At 32.4% G+C, this 13,342-nt stretch overlaps 1 protein-coding gene across 2 annotated transcripts; it reads right to left on the bottom strand.

Annotated features, from left to right (window-relative positions):
• Positions 1–2,967: 2,967 nt before the first annotated feature.
• On the bottom strand, positions 2,968–12,846 carry LOC123676189 (protein phosphatase 1 regulatory subunit 3C-B). 2 transcript variants are annotated; one of them, XM_045611929.1, is made up of 4 exons: positions 12,585–12,846; positions 9,657–9,775; positions 5,707–6,728; positions 2,968–3,788 (listed from the first exon to the last, which is right to left on the bottom strand). In XM_045611929.1, the coding sequence occupies exon 3, from the start codon at positions 6,708–6,710 to the stop codon at positions 5,754–5,756; it is 957 nt and encodes a 318-aa protein (XP_045467885.1). In that variant the 5' UTR covers positions 6,711–6,728; positions 9,657–9,775; positions 12,585–12,846; the 3' UTR covers positions 2,968–3,788; positions 5,707–5,753. The 2 variants fall into 2 exon arrangements, with proteins under 2 accessions (XP_045467885.1, XP_045467886.1); XM_045611930.1 differs by lacking the exon at positions 9,657–9,775.
• Between the last annotated feature and the right edge of the window lie 496 nt (positions 12,847–13,342).

Raw genomic sequence — 13,342 nt, forward strand, 5'->3', positions numbered from 1 at the left:
TTCCCAGAACATACGCAAAAATTTCATATACAGGGTGTCCCGGAACAATGCGACAAAAGAAAAACATCAATGAAGGTCATCGTGGAGGAGTCGTATCAAGAGATTTCTATCGCCTGAGTGCCTTCGTTTGGGATATACAGGGTGATGTTCATCATAAAGGGTTTGATCACACTTTACTATCGCCTTTCTTCAATATTTCTGAAATCGAATATATTCACGAAAATAGAAAAAGCCTAAAATTTTTCCAGTCCGGATCTGATTTATTCGATTTCAGAAATATTGAAGGATGGCGATAGTAAAGGGTGACAAAACTTCATAATTTGAAATTGTTCGGTCGATTAGTTAAACAGTTATTAAACTGTGAAATTTCACTCATATGATGAACATCATCTTGTATATCCCAAACGAAGGCATTCAGGCGATTGAAACCTCTTGATACGAGTCCTCTATGATGACCTTCATTCATGGTACCTATCCGTTTGTCGCATTCTTCTCGGGACGTCTGTATAATAATAAAATAAGAAAGAATCATTTTCGTTTCAATTCAATCATCTACTTTCTGTCAAGCAACCCAAAACACACTTCGAAGTGTCAAATTATACTCTATGGTTGGTCGCTCGGTCGGATGATTTCCATACACCACTGAGATATATTCAAAAATTTTCGAACTTCTCGTTCGATTCGTGCCAAAATTTCTTCCATGCTTTTCATTAATAAAGCGTTGTTTTTATGCAAAAAAAAATGAAACTTCCTAGAGTCTGTTTTTAATTTCTTCAATGAATGATTTTTTATTAGATAGCACTTGATAATGTTTAAAAGTGTATTATTCCTTTGCATAAAAACGAAAAAAAAAGCATGGGAGATTTTTCTTCAAAAACTGTACGATCTATAGTCAAATAAAATTTATGGAGAGAATTTGATAGGACTGATAGAAGCGACATAATAAAAACCGAACTGGTCGTTTATCTATCACAAACTATACACCTTGTCCGTAAAGTATGGAACAAATTCATTTTCAGCTGAACAGACCATTTTAAGAAATAATCCTGAAACACGTCGATTTTTTTATTTTAATTTACCGTATTCTAAAATAATAATCTAATATACAGTGTGAATAACTTCCGAGTAATGACGTCACCGTAATTTTTTTTAATGGAACACCCCATTTTGTCTCAATTTTCCGATTACTCTAGCTGAGCTGATTCCAAAAATGCATCACATGTTGATTCCAATTGGTACAGGGTGGACAAAAATACAATAGTTTTGTGTGTGCCCATAAAGTAACGCGTAACCTTCCTTATTAATTAAATTAATAATTTTATCAAAAATACTTATTGTCTAGCGGCAATTGCTTTGAATGTAACACCCTGTAGATTGTTACATTTTTAGATTAATAAAAATGCGCTGTTTCCAAACATGTTTGGTACTTGTGGTCTAGCAGACAGAATATGAAAGAAATTATTTCTTATCAATTTAAAAAAAAACATAGTCGTCTAGTTTTTTGTGAAATGTCATTATTCGTTTATTGCCGCTAGACAATAAGTATTTTGGATAATATTGTTAATTTAACTAATAAAGAATGTTTCGCGTTACTTTATGAGCACACACAAAACTATTCTATTTTTGTCCACCCTGTACCAATTGGAATCAACATGTTATACATTTTTGGAATCAACTCAGCTAGAGTAATCGGAAAATTGAGACAAAATGGGGGAGTTCCATCTAAAAAAAAGACGGTGACATCATTACTCGAAAGTAATTCACCCTGTATATTAGTTTATTATATTAAAATACGGTAAATAAAATCAAAAATCGACGTGTTTCAGGATTATTTCTTACAATGGTCTATTTAGCTAAAAATGAATTTGTTCCATACTTTACGGACACACTGTATAAAATGTATGCCGAAATTAATTGAAATATTTCAACTATTTCTGGGTGTTCTCTGGTCAATACCACATTATTACCAGATTAACATACTGGTCGCTGCAACTTGAGATAGGTAAGCCATGGTTAACTAGAGATGCAAGTTACCAAGGAAATTAATGAATGGTAGAATTGTTATGCACTAAGCTTATATTTAACACATATAGAGCATATTAACTAGTAAACCTCCACTACTGCGCTAAGTTTTATCCGACAACAAATTTATTAGATTGTTTTAATTTGCCTCGCATTTATCGACTACGAAGTAGTAGTATCAAAGAAAAATCGGTAGATCTGGCAACGTGCACAGTTCATGTAGACGGCTGATGATCGTCTGTAGCCCCACTGTTTATCACATCAAAAGCACGTGGTGTTGAAGTGATAACATACCGGGGACCAAAGCTGAATTTCGACGATTATACAATCTTATATGACATTCTCTTTTGGACAATAATGAATGGGTAATATTGATTAAATTAAGTCCAGCAGAAAATTCCATTCAATGCAAATTTCAACGAGTTGTCTACTTAAAACAGCGGTGTTTTCATGTTTTTACAACAAATATTTGTCGAACATCAGATATTTCAGATAAGATATCTCTAGAATTAACCGGTCAAGTAGCGAAATTCCACACCGTATAGTTTAATGAGTTGAATAAACATTGGTTATTTATTCAATACGGTATATCTCACTCCGTAATTGTTATACGTCGTAACTACTAATTTTACTGCAGATACTTTCAGTCTCATTCGAGTTACTATTACTATACTCACTAAATAATTCAGATAAGATCAGAATATTTCCCATAATTCATTCTATTATCAAACTTTTGTTCTCTACACTATGGAGATATGATGAGCAATCCAAAGATGAAATACATTCAATTTTCTAAATTCTTCTACATAGTACCAGACGATTTTTATTTGGTTTTGTACCTATTCCTAAGTATTATGGTAAGATTATAATATAAACCTAGATCAGCCAAATGATTTGATAGCAAAAATTTATGTAATAAATATGTAGATAAAAAAACAACAAAAATAAAATCATTTATTTTTATTAAAAGTAGTATATATATAATATCTACGAAGTAACTCAGTATATTTGATAAACAGTTCCATAAAAAGAAACAACAACGTAACAGTAAAACATGAAATATACAAAACAATAAAAATGAAGCAACCTACTCGGTTACATCAATATCTTCAAAAATTCAGTATTTAAAAACACAACAGATGGCACCAATAATCAGGAATATTTGAGTTTTTTTTTAAATATATATATCTAGCAAACTATTCATGTCGTGAATTTTATATAAAACTAAAATGCTGTACATATCTCACGTAATAAATGAACAGAAATATACATTTACTGAGATAACGAAATACATAAAGTTTTCAATTGAAACAATTCCTTGTGAATTATCGTAACTGATATGTAAATGCAAATTATCATGCAAGTTTATTTCAATGTTTAGGAATCATTTCAGAAGAAGTTCTCAATTATCTCTTCAAAAAGGAGACGATAATAACAACGAATCAAATAATTGGTTTGTCCTACACTAAAAAGATAAAAACGTTCTTGGAGAGAATAATTGAAATGTTGTCACAATACTAAAACAAAGGATAAAGTTGAAACTCAATCGTGTAGTAGGTACATATTCTCCAAAATGGTATCAAAAAAATATGGATAGTCGAAATATATAAAATAGAAAATTTTGATATAGCATAGTTTAAATCTTATCACAGATAGTAAACTTCCATCATCAATATTCATGGAGCAGATGTTAAGTGCATTCTCAGTATTCCAATGGCCCTCATAACCGCTGTACAAATAGCCCAATGCACAAGATCTCAGACAGTCTGAAAGAGAGAAAATTTTTAATAAAAACACTGGAAATTTCGTATAATGATGATGATAGTTTTGAGATATTGTAGATATTTTGTACCTTCATACATTTTTTTTTTCATTTCTGGGCGCTAGTTCTTCTAAACAATTACTTCAACAGAAAATAGACCAAACCAAATTCAAGAATATTTAAAAATACAAATTAGATTGGGTTGAGGTTCTGCATGTGTATATAGTCACCAGTTCAAGCTTCGTGCCAAATTTCATATCGATGGCATATCCAGAACTGTCGAAAATTCAGGGGAAATGACACCTCTCAATAGCTCATGATCTCACACCAGAGCTTTCCTAATTTCATTCCATTTTTAATTTCTTGAATTGACCGGGTGTTATATTCTGATTCTAAAACGATGTAGCTTCTGGCTTCTCTGTGATTTACCTTATTTTTCATTTCTAAAAATTTTTCTGTTTATTTTCCGATTCAGGCATAACCAACAAATCGAAAATCATAAAATCGTTCTAGATGTTTTTGAGTTGAAAATAATGTAACTACCCCGGCTCTGTGTTGATATTAAGTTTATCCGATATTTTTTAATTCAAGATTCGCATGTTTCAAAATGTAAATATTTTCCAGAATAATTCAATATTTAGCATGATAATAATCGACCAAAAGTCATTCTTATTTTATGATGTCAAGGTACATAAAGCGTATTATGCGAAGTAAAATAAATAGAGGATGATTTTAATTTTATTTTGATTCAATATATCGGCTCACACTATACTGAACAACGTAGATCTTATGTAATGTTTTTATTTCGATCTTGGCTCTATCTGTGACCTCTCAAGTGATTCAGAATTTGTGTTTTCTTCTACTGGTTATAGCCGATATAGTCTTTTCCAGTTCTCCACTATTATTATTGATTGAGAGGTATAGAAAGTTCAAACCAAATTTTGTTACAATGTCGGTAACTTTGAACCTGGAATGGTTTCAAACGATGAGATTCGACTCACTTCTGACGAATCCGTCCTCATATTCAATTATGTTCACCCGACCGGCCGTAAAGACGATAATTCTAGAACGGAAAATCCTTGAGATTTTCAAGATAGATTCAATCTCGAATACCGCGGTCAACTATCTTAATGGGCATAATTCTACAAGGAGTTCCGTATACAGGGTGTTTCTAAATTGGAGACGAAGATGACATACAAGTCTTTGGATCATTTTAAGGAATTTTAAGATAAAAGTTCTTGAGGAAAGAAGCAATCACTGTTCCTGAAAAAATAGCACCCTGTACATATTTGCATTCCAAATGAGCATATCACATGATGAAAACTTTATATCAAGATAGCACTGCCAAATTTAAGTTGAATTCAACTTTAATTTGGCAAATTGCAAAACTTGAGCAAAATTTTGATCGCGTTAACATAGTCATAGATAAACATAGTGCAAACAGAAATTAAAGAAAATGTATATTTCATTGACAACAAATTTTACTGTGTTTAGATTCAGTCAGAATATATAAAATAACAATTTCAAGATATTTTGTTAATCGCGTCATCAGAATCTTAGAAAATTCGATCCGATTATCGAAAAAAAATTCTAAAAACCAGTTGAGTCTCAAGCTTTTGAGCGCTCGTTATTCATGTATCTTCCTTGTCCTTGAAGACCATCAATGAAAAATCACCAGATAACCCGTTTTTTCACACTAAAATTACCAACCTGTGAATACAAAAATCGAATGGATAATGAAGGTTCAAAAATTGAATCCGATATTTTTCATAAATAACGTAATTGTGAAATTTATCAATCCATTGTAAACCTTTAAATTGAATAAACACTATCAAATTAACATTATTTTAATCTCCTCGAATATAAACATTAAAACATCCGAAATAACCTATAGCCTTCAGAAATCCTATAACAATACTGACCTTTCACTTTTTTTATCACATCTCAGAACTTTTCTGATATCCCAAAATCACCAATAAGGCCCACAACTTTCAAAATTCGTCCAACTGGCAAATTCAGACCATGTGCTTGTGGTTAGAGACGATGTTTCAATGTACGAATCTTGACTTTTCGTCTCTACATTAGACATCTTGTTTTGACCCTTCAAAAAACTGTCAGTGGAGTTCGTCCTCGGCAGAAACTGTATCCTCTTCAGCAAAAGATAGTTCCTGTTATTGTTGTTGTCCCAGTATTCAGCGTCGTTACTTTTGAAACATATGCAGAATTCTAGACGTTTAGATTCCTTGGGTAGGTTCATATTGAATGTGAAGGTGTCATAAAGGACATAAGCGGAAGCAGCAACAGGCGATGGTAAGGTGTTAGGAACGTAAGAACAAGGCGTATCTTCGTGGTTGGTCCAATCGTCACTGGACGATCGAACAAATACAGTCTTTTCGAAGCACACATTAGCAACTTTCACCGTTCCAAAGATCTGTGCTTCGTTCTCCTTGATCAGCACGTTTTCCAAGCAAACATTTTGGGTGTCAAGTCTGTGACGAAACTCTATATAGTCAGATGCCGGCTGTGCAAAGGTGATCTCCCAACTTATGTCCGATTTCACCGGGTCTGCACTGATCCCTCGAGTTACTTCGAAAAGGAATCGTTTGGTCCATAGCGGAGGTACATTTGAAGGTTCTGTCATGAGACGTACGTGGGTCAAGGACATCCCTTTGTCATCCGCGAATACGACTTTTTTCTTGTTTTTGGTCGGGCTGAGATTGTCTTCGTCGGAAGACGTTTCTTCTGATGTTCTCGTTATAAGGATCGGTTTACTAGGTCGGGTGAATTGTTTGGTTGAACATCTGACTGGGAAAGAAGTTGATCTTCGAATTCTAGGTACATCTCTGAAGGAGCTGTGGAAAGGTTGTGACAAGAAATCGGTTGGCGGGCTGTGTGAGAAAACTGGTGGACTATGGGATAGCAGCATGATGTACAAATTCTAGACCTGGAACAAAAAGTAGCTGTGTTAGTTGAGTACCGAAAATCTTTGAAAAAGATTTATGTGACATCACGAGATCTATGGAGATCATCATCAGGATATTCATGAATAAGTGGTAGCGATTCTTCATGACAAAATAATGATAGTTTGTTCACAAATGCTTCGTATTCCATGATACGAGGTGTTAAAATTCTTCTTCTTAAAAACTGACATTTGACCATCGAACGAAAATTGGTGAGTTTCAAGAGTTTGTTATTGCGCTCTTATTGATATCTAATTAAAAATTTTATGTTCATCATACGCCTACATACAGGTATGGTTTTTTTTTAAATGGTACGCCACTGAGATAATTTAACAATCTAAAAATCATTTTTATGGAAAAAATTAAACAGCATATTTTTTCATCTCTCTAATAAATTAAGTATCCATATCATGAGATTATTGATAATGTATTGAAGTTAAGATGTTTCATTTTTTGCGTATAAAAAGGCGTCTGATATGAAATAAAGACATTATTGTCATAAATTGAGCAGTCTATTGAAAAATCATTTTCAGTTTGAAATATCTCAGCAGCATACCAATTTTTCCCCTCAAAAAATTGACAACAATAAATAAATGGTCAGTTTTCAAGAAAAACTTCAACACCCCGTATCTTGAACGAAACATCTACAAGCTCGATTGTTCTTCTTGCGATATGCAAATTATTGAACAGTATAATGCTCTTCAACAAACTGCCTATTATTTTTCATGCAGAATCACACTCTGTATAGATGATTAATACAGGTGCTAACAAAATATCACATAGAAATACAAACTTGATTGTTCTCCTTTCGATATACAATGTTATACATAAAATTATTGAACAGTTTAATGCCCCTCTTCGAGAACCATTTTTATTCGTGAAATTACATAAAATGCCCACAAAAAATTATCGAGTGATAAATATACATATGCACCTATGAGTTTTTCCATTGTGATTGAAAATTCGTAGCTGTACGATTGTTTCCTAAAAATAGATGGCAACCCCCTCAAGAAGACAATAGGAGAGTAGTAACGCGTAATTTTAGAGATTTCACAATTTTCTTTATGAGTATGCTGAAAAAATTCTGTTTGTCTTCCGTTCCGACTAAAATTATTAAATTTGATAGTTGGTTAAGTTTCTGAATGGATTTATATAAAAGCAGGTCACAAATTTTCCATTAGATGTTTTTCGCCATAGAAAAGATGTTAGCATGAAAAGAAAAAAACATTTGAATAACTGCAGAATGCAGGAGAAAATTATAAACAAAGTCTTTGTACCTGTTTGAAAATGGACGCAATGCAATTTAAGCATGTCATTCATTAAATTTCGTTCACTCGAACACTTAATTCTCTATAATAGTTTTTTTCAATAAGTTTTCTACACAGGACGAGAACCTTACGAATTTAAATTCACAAACATCTTACCGACAAAACAATGTCCATGAAAATATCAACTGGATCGTGTTATTTGAGTCACCCTGTAAACAGACAAAAGTGGTACCCTATCCGTTCACTCCAATATTGAAATTAGGTTCTTGGTTCCCAAGAAATTATAACACTCTGCTCGATAAGTCCCGGACCTATCCAATAAAACCACATTTTTGCTTGAAAATTGAGCTAAACCGTCAACATCAAGGCACTTTCAAAAATAATACACGTACTGCAACGCAGAAATATGCTTTTATTCTTAGTTTTCACCTTATAATACACCCTTCACCTTATATTTCAATTAAAACTCTGTAGATGTTCGTCTCGTGTTTGACAGAAGACTGAATTATCGTCAAAAATATTTAAGCCCTTGTTGCAAGGCATATCACCAATAGATAACAAATCGTAATCAACAACAGCTTTATTACAATGAGATATGTTTTCGAGCAAATTTAAATGCACATTTAATTTATTGAAACTCCAGGTACCTATTTTTCAGGAATGACGAAAAATACCTATCCAAAATAGCTTGAGATATAGTATTTGTTCAAAAATAATAAGCAATATTTACATTTTTTCGGAAATTCTCCTTGATTCCTATAAACAACTCTCGAATTGAAAATTCTAATGTTTCTGTATTTAATCCTATCATTTGTGGGCCATTTTAAATTCATTTTCCATTTATCCTAGTTCTGAAAATTTTATTTTGTGAAATCTAAAATCTTAATCTCTGTAAGTTCATGCAAAATTCAAAAAAAATCGATTCTTTCTCGTGGATGAAATTCATTTTGAAATATTCATTCTATTTCTCAAATAAATTTAGATATTTGATTTTTTTCATTTTACCTACGGCTCCACCAATGGATAATCCAATTTTTATGAGGATTAAGCTGGCGCTATCCAGAATTTTTCTCAGAAAAGTGAAAGCTATTTACATTTTTGCTAAACTGATCGATTTTCTAGCTCTAACACTAAGACTAATCAGTAAAACTCATTTTTCCTTAAAAATTCGACATTATTCGTCAACATGATCATCTTCAAGAGTACTACAGGTACTCCAACATCATTGAACTCGAAATAGGATGAAATGATAAACTATTGTGCGAAATTTGTAGTTTGTTTTATGATTGAGTGTCTCATACATTCATTTTTCTTTATTTAAAAATTTTTTTACCTATTTGTCATTAGTTATTGGAGAAAATAAACAACTGAAATGCCAAAAAAGCACTGACGCCAGACGTCAGAAACATTTGCACAATAATTATTAGATAATCACCGAATAAATAACACTGATTAGGTCATTGAAAAAATTCAATTAGTATTTGTGAGTGAACAACTCTGAATTTAAGCCTAAATGGTTCTTAAACTGATTTTCAAAGATGATAAATCAACACTCCGAAAATACCATAAATACTTGTCAACATAATCAAACAAGAATTGATACCGATATTACAAAAATTGAGTGATAAAGTTGTTTTTTTTTACCTTGTATACGATGTTTGCTGTTGTCAATGGAAAATCAGTTGAGCCTGATTGCCTAGAGATGCAGGTATATCGGTACAGATGAGGTTTTTGGTAGTGGAATGTAAGATGATGTGATAATACTGAAAAAAAAATAAATATATACCTGCTTCATAGGAATTATTTGACAATTTATTGTTATCTAATGCCTATTAAATTTTGTTATGTGCATAACGTGCAAAATAAGAAAAATATAAAATTTAAATACCAAAAAGTATCACCCATTATTTTCGTATCCACGAAACCGATTAAGTTGAGATTTCGGGTGTTCATATTGAATAACAATTTTAAGCTATGAGCATAATTTCAAACTGATCACATAATGAGATCCATAAAAAATTAAAAAATATATATTAGAAAAGAACTACCCAATATTTCCATGATAATGATCTGATTGTTCGGATATGTTGCGTGTATGTATAAATTATCCATTTGAAGTTTAGAGTTCTGAGATCTCAAAGGGCTAAATGGGCGCAAGAAAGGACGAGCGCTCGAAAGCACCCGACTCCACGTCAGTGAAGCTAGCAAAAGTCGTCGACCAATAAAAAATTATGAATATTCGTCCACCTGAAAAAGTTTTCGAATACTGATATCGATTATTATCTCTACTAAGATGATGAAATAAAACAAACGCTCCATCATTTGAGTTCAGTTTTGGTGTGAATTAATAGATTGAATTCGATCATATCTCATGCGTGTCTGGTGTGAATTGGCAGTCTAAACTATCCAAAATAATCGTGATGATTTGCATGCATATCGCATGATTTTGGCCAAACTTTCAAGTTCATTGAGATAATTCGAGACAAAATTCGTTTGAATCTTCAACAACACGTAGGTTAGGAAGATCATCGATAAAATGTCACTCTGAGTAAAAACAATATATCACGAAGCTGCATCTCAAATATTTTCATAGAGGCAGATCGGAAACATTTCCAGTTATTCCAAACTCAAATTGTAGTTGAAGTAATTTTCGTAAGTAATTGCACAAGTGCATCAAAATTACCGATAATTTTGCATGACAGCGTGTTGTCATAAAAACTGCATGAGTTCATTTTGAACTCATGACCGAAATGAATGACCGAATTCAGTTTTTCGAAGAAAACACGCTGGAATGCGAAATTATCCGGTCATTTTGATGCACGAGTGTAATTCGGGGGAATACTTCCCGAATAAACTGTTACATCACTTGTCAAACTGATTTAGAATGGAATTGCCATAGATTCGAACTGTGTAAGATGCATAGAAACTGTGCATCTATGAACAGAACAAATTATCGCAGTGCTGTTTCGCTTCCTACAATGCAATTATCGCTGTAATTTTCGATAATTGTTCTCCATATACATAGAATTTTTGGCAGGAGGGAAATACTCGAGAAAACTACGCAATTAACGTTCTCGAAGGAAATAAACGAAAATGCATAAAAAATTACATACAGATTCATAACCACATTACATTCAAAAGATTTGAATGAATGAAATAAGTGCGGTCCATTTGAAGAACCAGTGGTGACACCACCTTTCAAGAATATTTCCATGGGTCCAGGAAGGACAAGGTTTTTTTGAGAGGGAATCGAAAACATAAAAGAATAAAAGTGAAATAGAAAGTATAACATGTATACAGGAATATTTCATAGAAAAGGATATCGCTCGTAAAAAACAAAATAATTTATTAGCTACCTGCGCTGTAGGAATAAATTTATTCATTTGAATTCATGTGAAAAAACCGGCACTAAAACAAAATCTTTATTACGGACCTGGAATTCTGGAAAGAATTTTCTTTGAAAACCTAGTCTCTCTCATCATAACAAAAGTCACTTAATTCGGAGGATTGCTTTGAAAGTTGGACCCCTTCAATATTTATCCAAATTTTCGAAAATACCCTGTATATCTAAAACAAAAAGATGTCCTCTATCTTAACCTAAGCCTTATCCCACTTGTCACCAGACATATGTTAGTAGTTGAGAAGTAGTAGGCAAACAGAACCCTATGTTTATAATGATACATTACCTTTTGAATATTTTTGAATGGGGTTTTGACTCTTCTAATTAAATTCAAAATGCCTATTCACCGGTGATCGACGTTTATATTTGGCTTGAAATGAAAAGGGGTTCGACAATATTTTCTAATATAATGAATTCAACGAATGATATAAATTAGCCGTATACATAAATTTATGGTTGAATTCTAGGTACCTACTAATATCGTTGAAATTTTTTTGATGAAAAACTGATTCTCGCGAATATTCATAACACTCAGTTCTGATATTTTCACGTCAAATATAAAACACTCTTGCCTGGCTTAATAATTTTTAACTAATTATGGTTTTACCTTCAACATAGAAAGATGGGGAGTAATAACAATATCGCAACTAAACTATATCAAGATTTAATAGCAATATTTCGAATTGAATGATTCAAATATCTACAGTTTTCATAACAAACTATTCTTTCTGAATAAATTCGCAGCACAAACGAGGTATGATGGGAAAATTGTTGTGTTAAATATAAAATCCAAAATTTTTAAATTATTGAATGAGCTGTATACAATATCATTAAATAAATATTGGTAGTTCAATCGGATCTGGAATAGGTGCCTAATTTAGAAAACCTTTCTCAAGATCGCAGATATGCCGGTTTGTTGATAATTTGCTAACAACTGCTCGAATTGGAGAAATAAAAAAATTCATTCTCTCAATAAAATTTCTTGATTTTTGTTTGGAATTTCTCTGCAATTTATAATGATCTTTAGATGCTTTCTCCAATGCGACATAACCAGTTCGATATAAAATTACTGACTGTCAGTTAGCCTTGATGAAAAGTAAGAATAAAGATTCAATATGAAATTAAGAGCAAATAGCTTTGAAATGTACTCCACTAATTGAATGAATACTCACCTAGACAATAACAGATATATCAGAAATATTCCATCAATAACTTTTTTCACTTCGAAATACCAACACTTTTTTACGTTCGATTTGTCTATTCTCACGATATATCATTTTAGACAATTATTTGAATAAAAATGCACTTCCATATGAATAATGATAAACAGAACAATTGACTGGGCTATTTTCGTTTTGTCTCCAAAATGTTATATAAGTAGTATCACACCAGACCTCAGAACTACTTGGTCTCAAACTTGAACGTTTTCGAATTCTCTCGCATCTGGTTTACATTGAGAATACAGCGTTGCCAGAGTTGGAAACAAGATATCCTTCGGATTTAAAAAAGAATTGAAGTCAATGTCTTATTGAACATAAAATGCGAGACACATCTTTCTAGACTGGTTGAAAACTATTTCTTTTAGAAATGGATGGAAGGCCTGTCGTTTTTCGTTTATTTTATCTCTATATCTTGACTTTTTCTGGAAATCTGGATATTTCTGCATAATATGGTGTTGGACCCTTATGTGAATTTTTGACTTGTACATATATTTTTACAGTACATTCTTGAGGTACACTTTGTTCCCTTACCATTTTTTCCGATTCAGCGTAGATGAAAAAATGTAGCCATTTTAATTTTCGTAATAAGCTATGCCACCCATGAAAACTTGCAAGTTTTTCCAACCTTAAGATAATCCTATCATTTTAACCTTGGATATGAGCTACTATATCCGGGGCCGGCGTTAGGGGTGAAACAGTGAAGCGACTGT

The sequence above is a fragment of the Harmonia axyridis genome, chromosome 3 (genome assembly GCF_914767665.1).
Source record: "Harmonia axyridis chromosome 3, icHarAxyr1.1, whole genome shotgun sequence".
Taxonomy (NCBI): Eukaryota; Metazoa; Arthropoda; class Insecta; order Coleoptera; family Coccinellidae; genus Harmonia; species Harmonia axyridis.

Bases quoted from the DNA above. Each gene is read 5' to 3' on its own strand.
- LOC123676189 (XM_045611930.1), bottom strand. From the start codon at position 6,710: ATGCTGCTATCCCATAGTCCACCAGTTTTCTCACACAGCCCGCCAACC.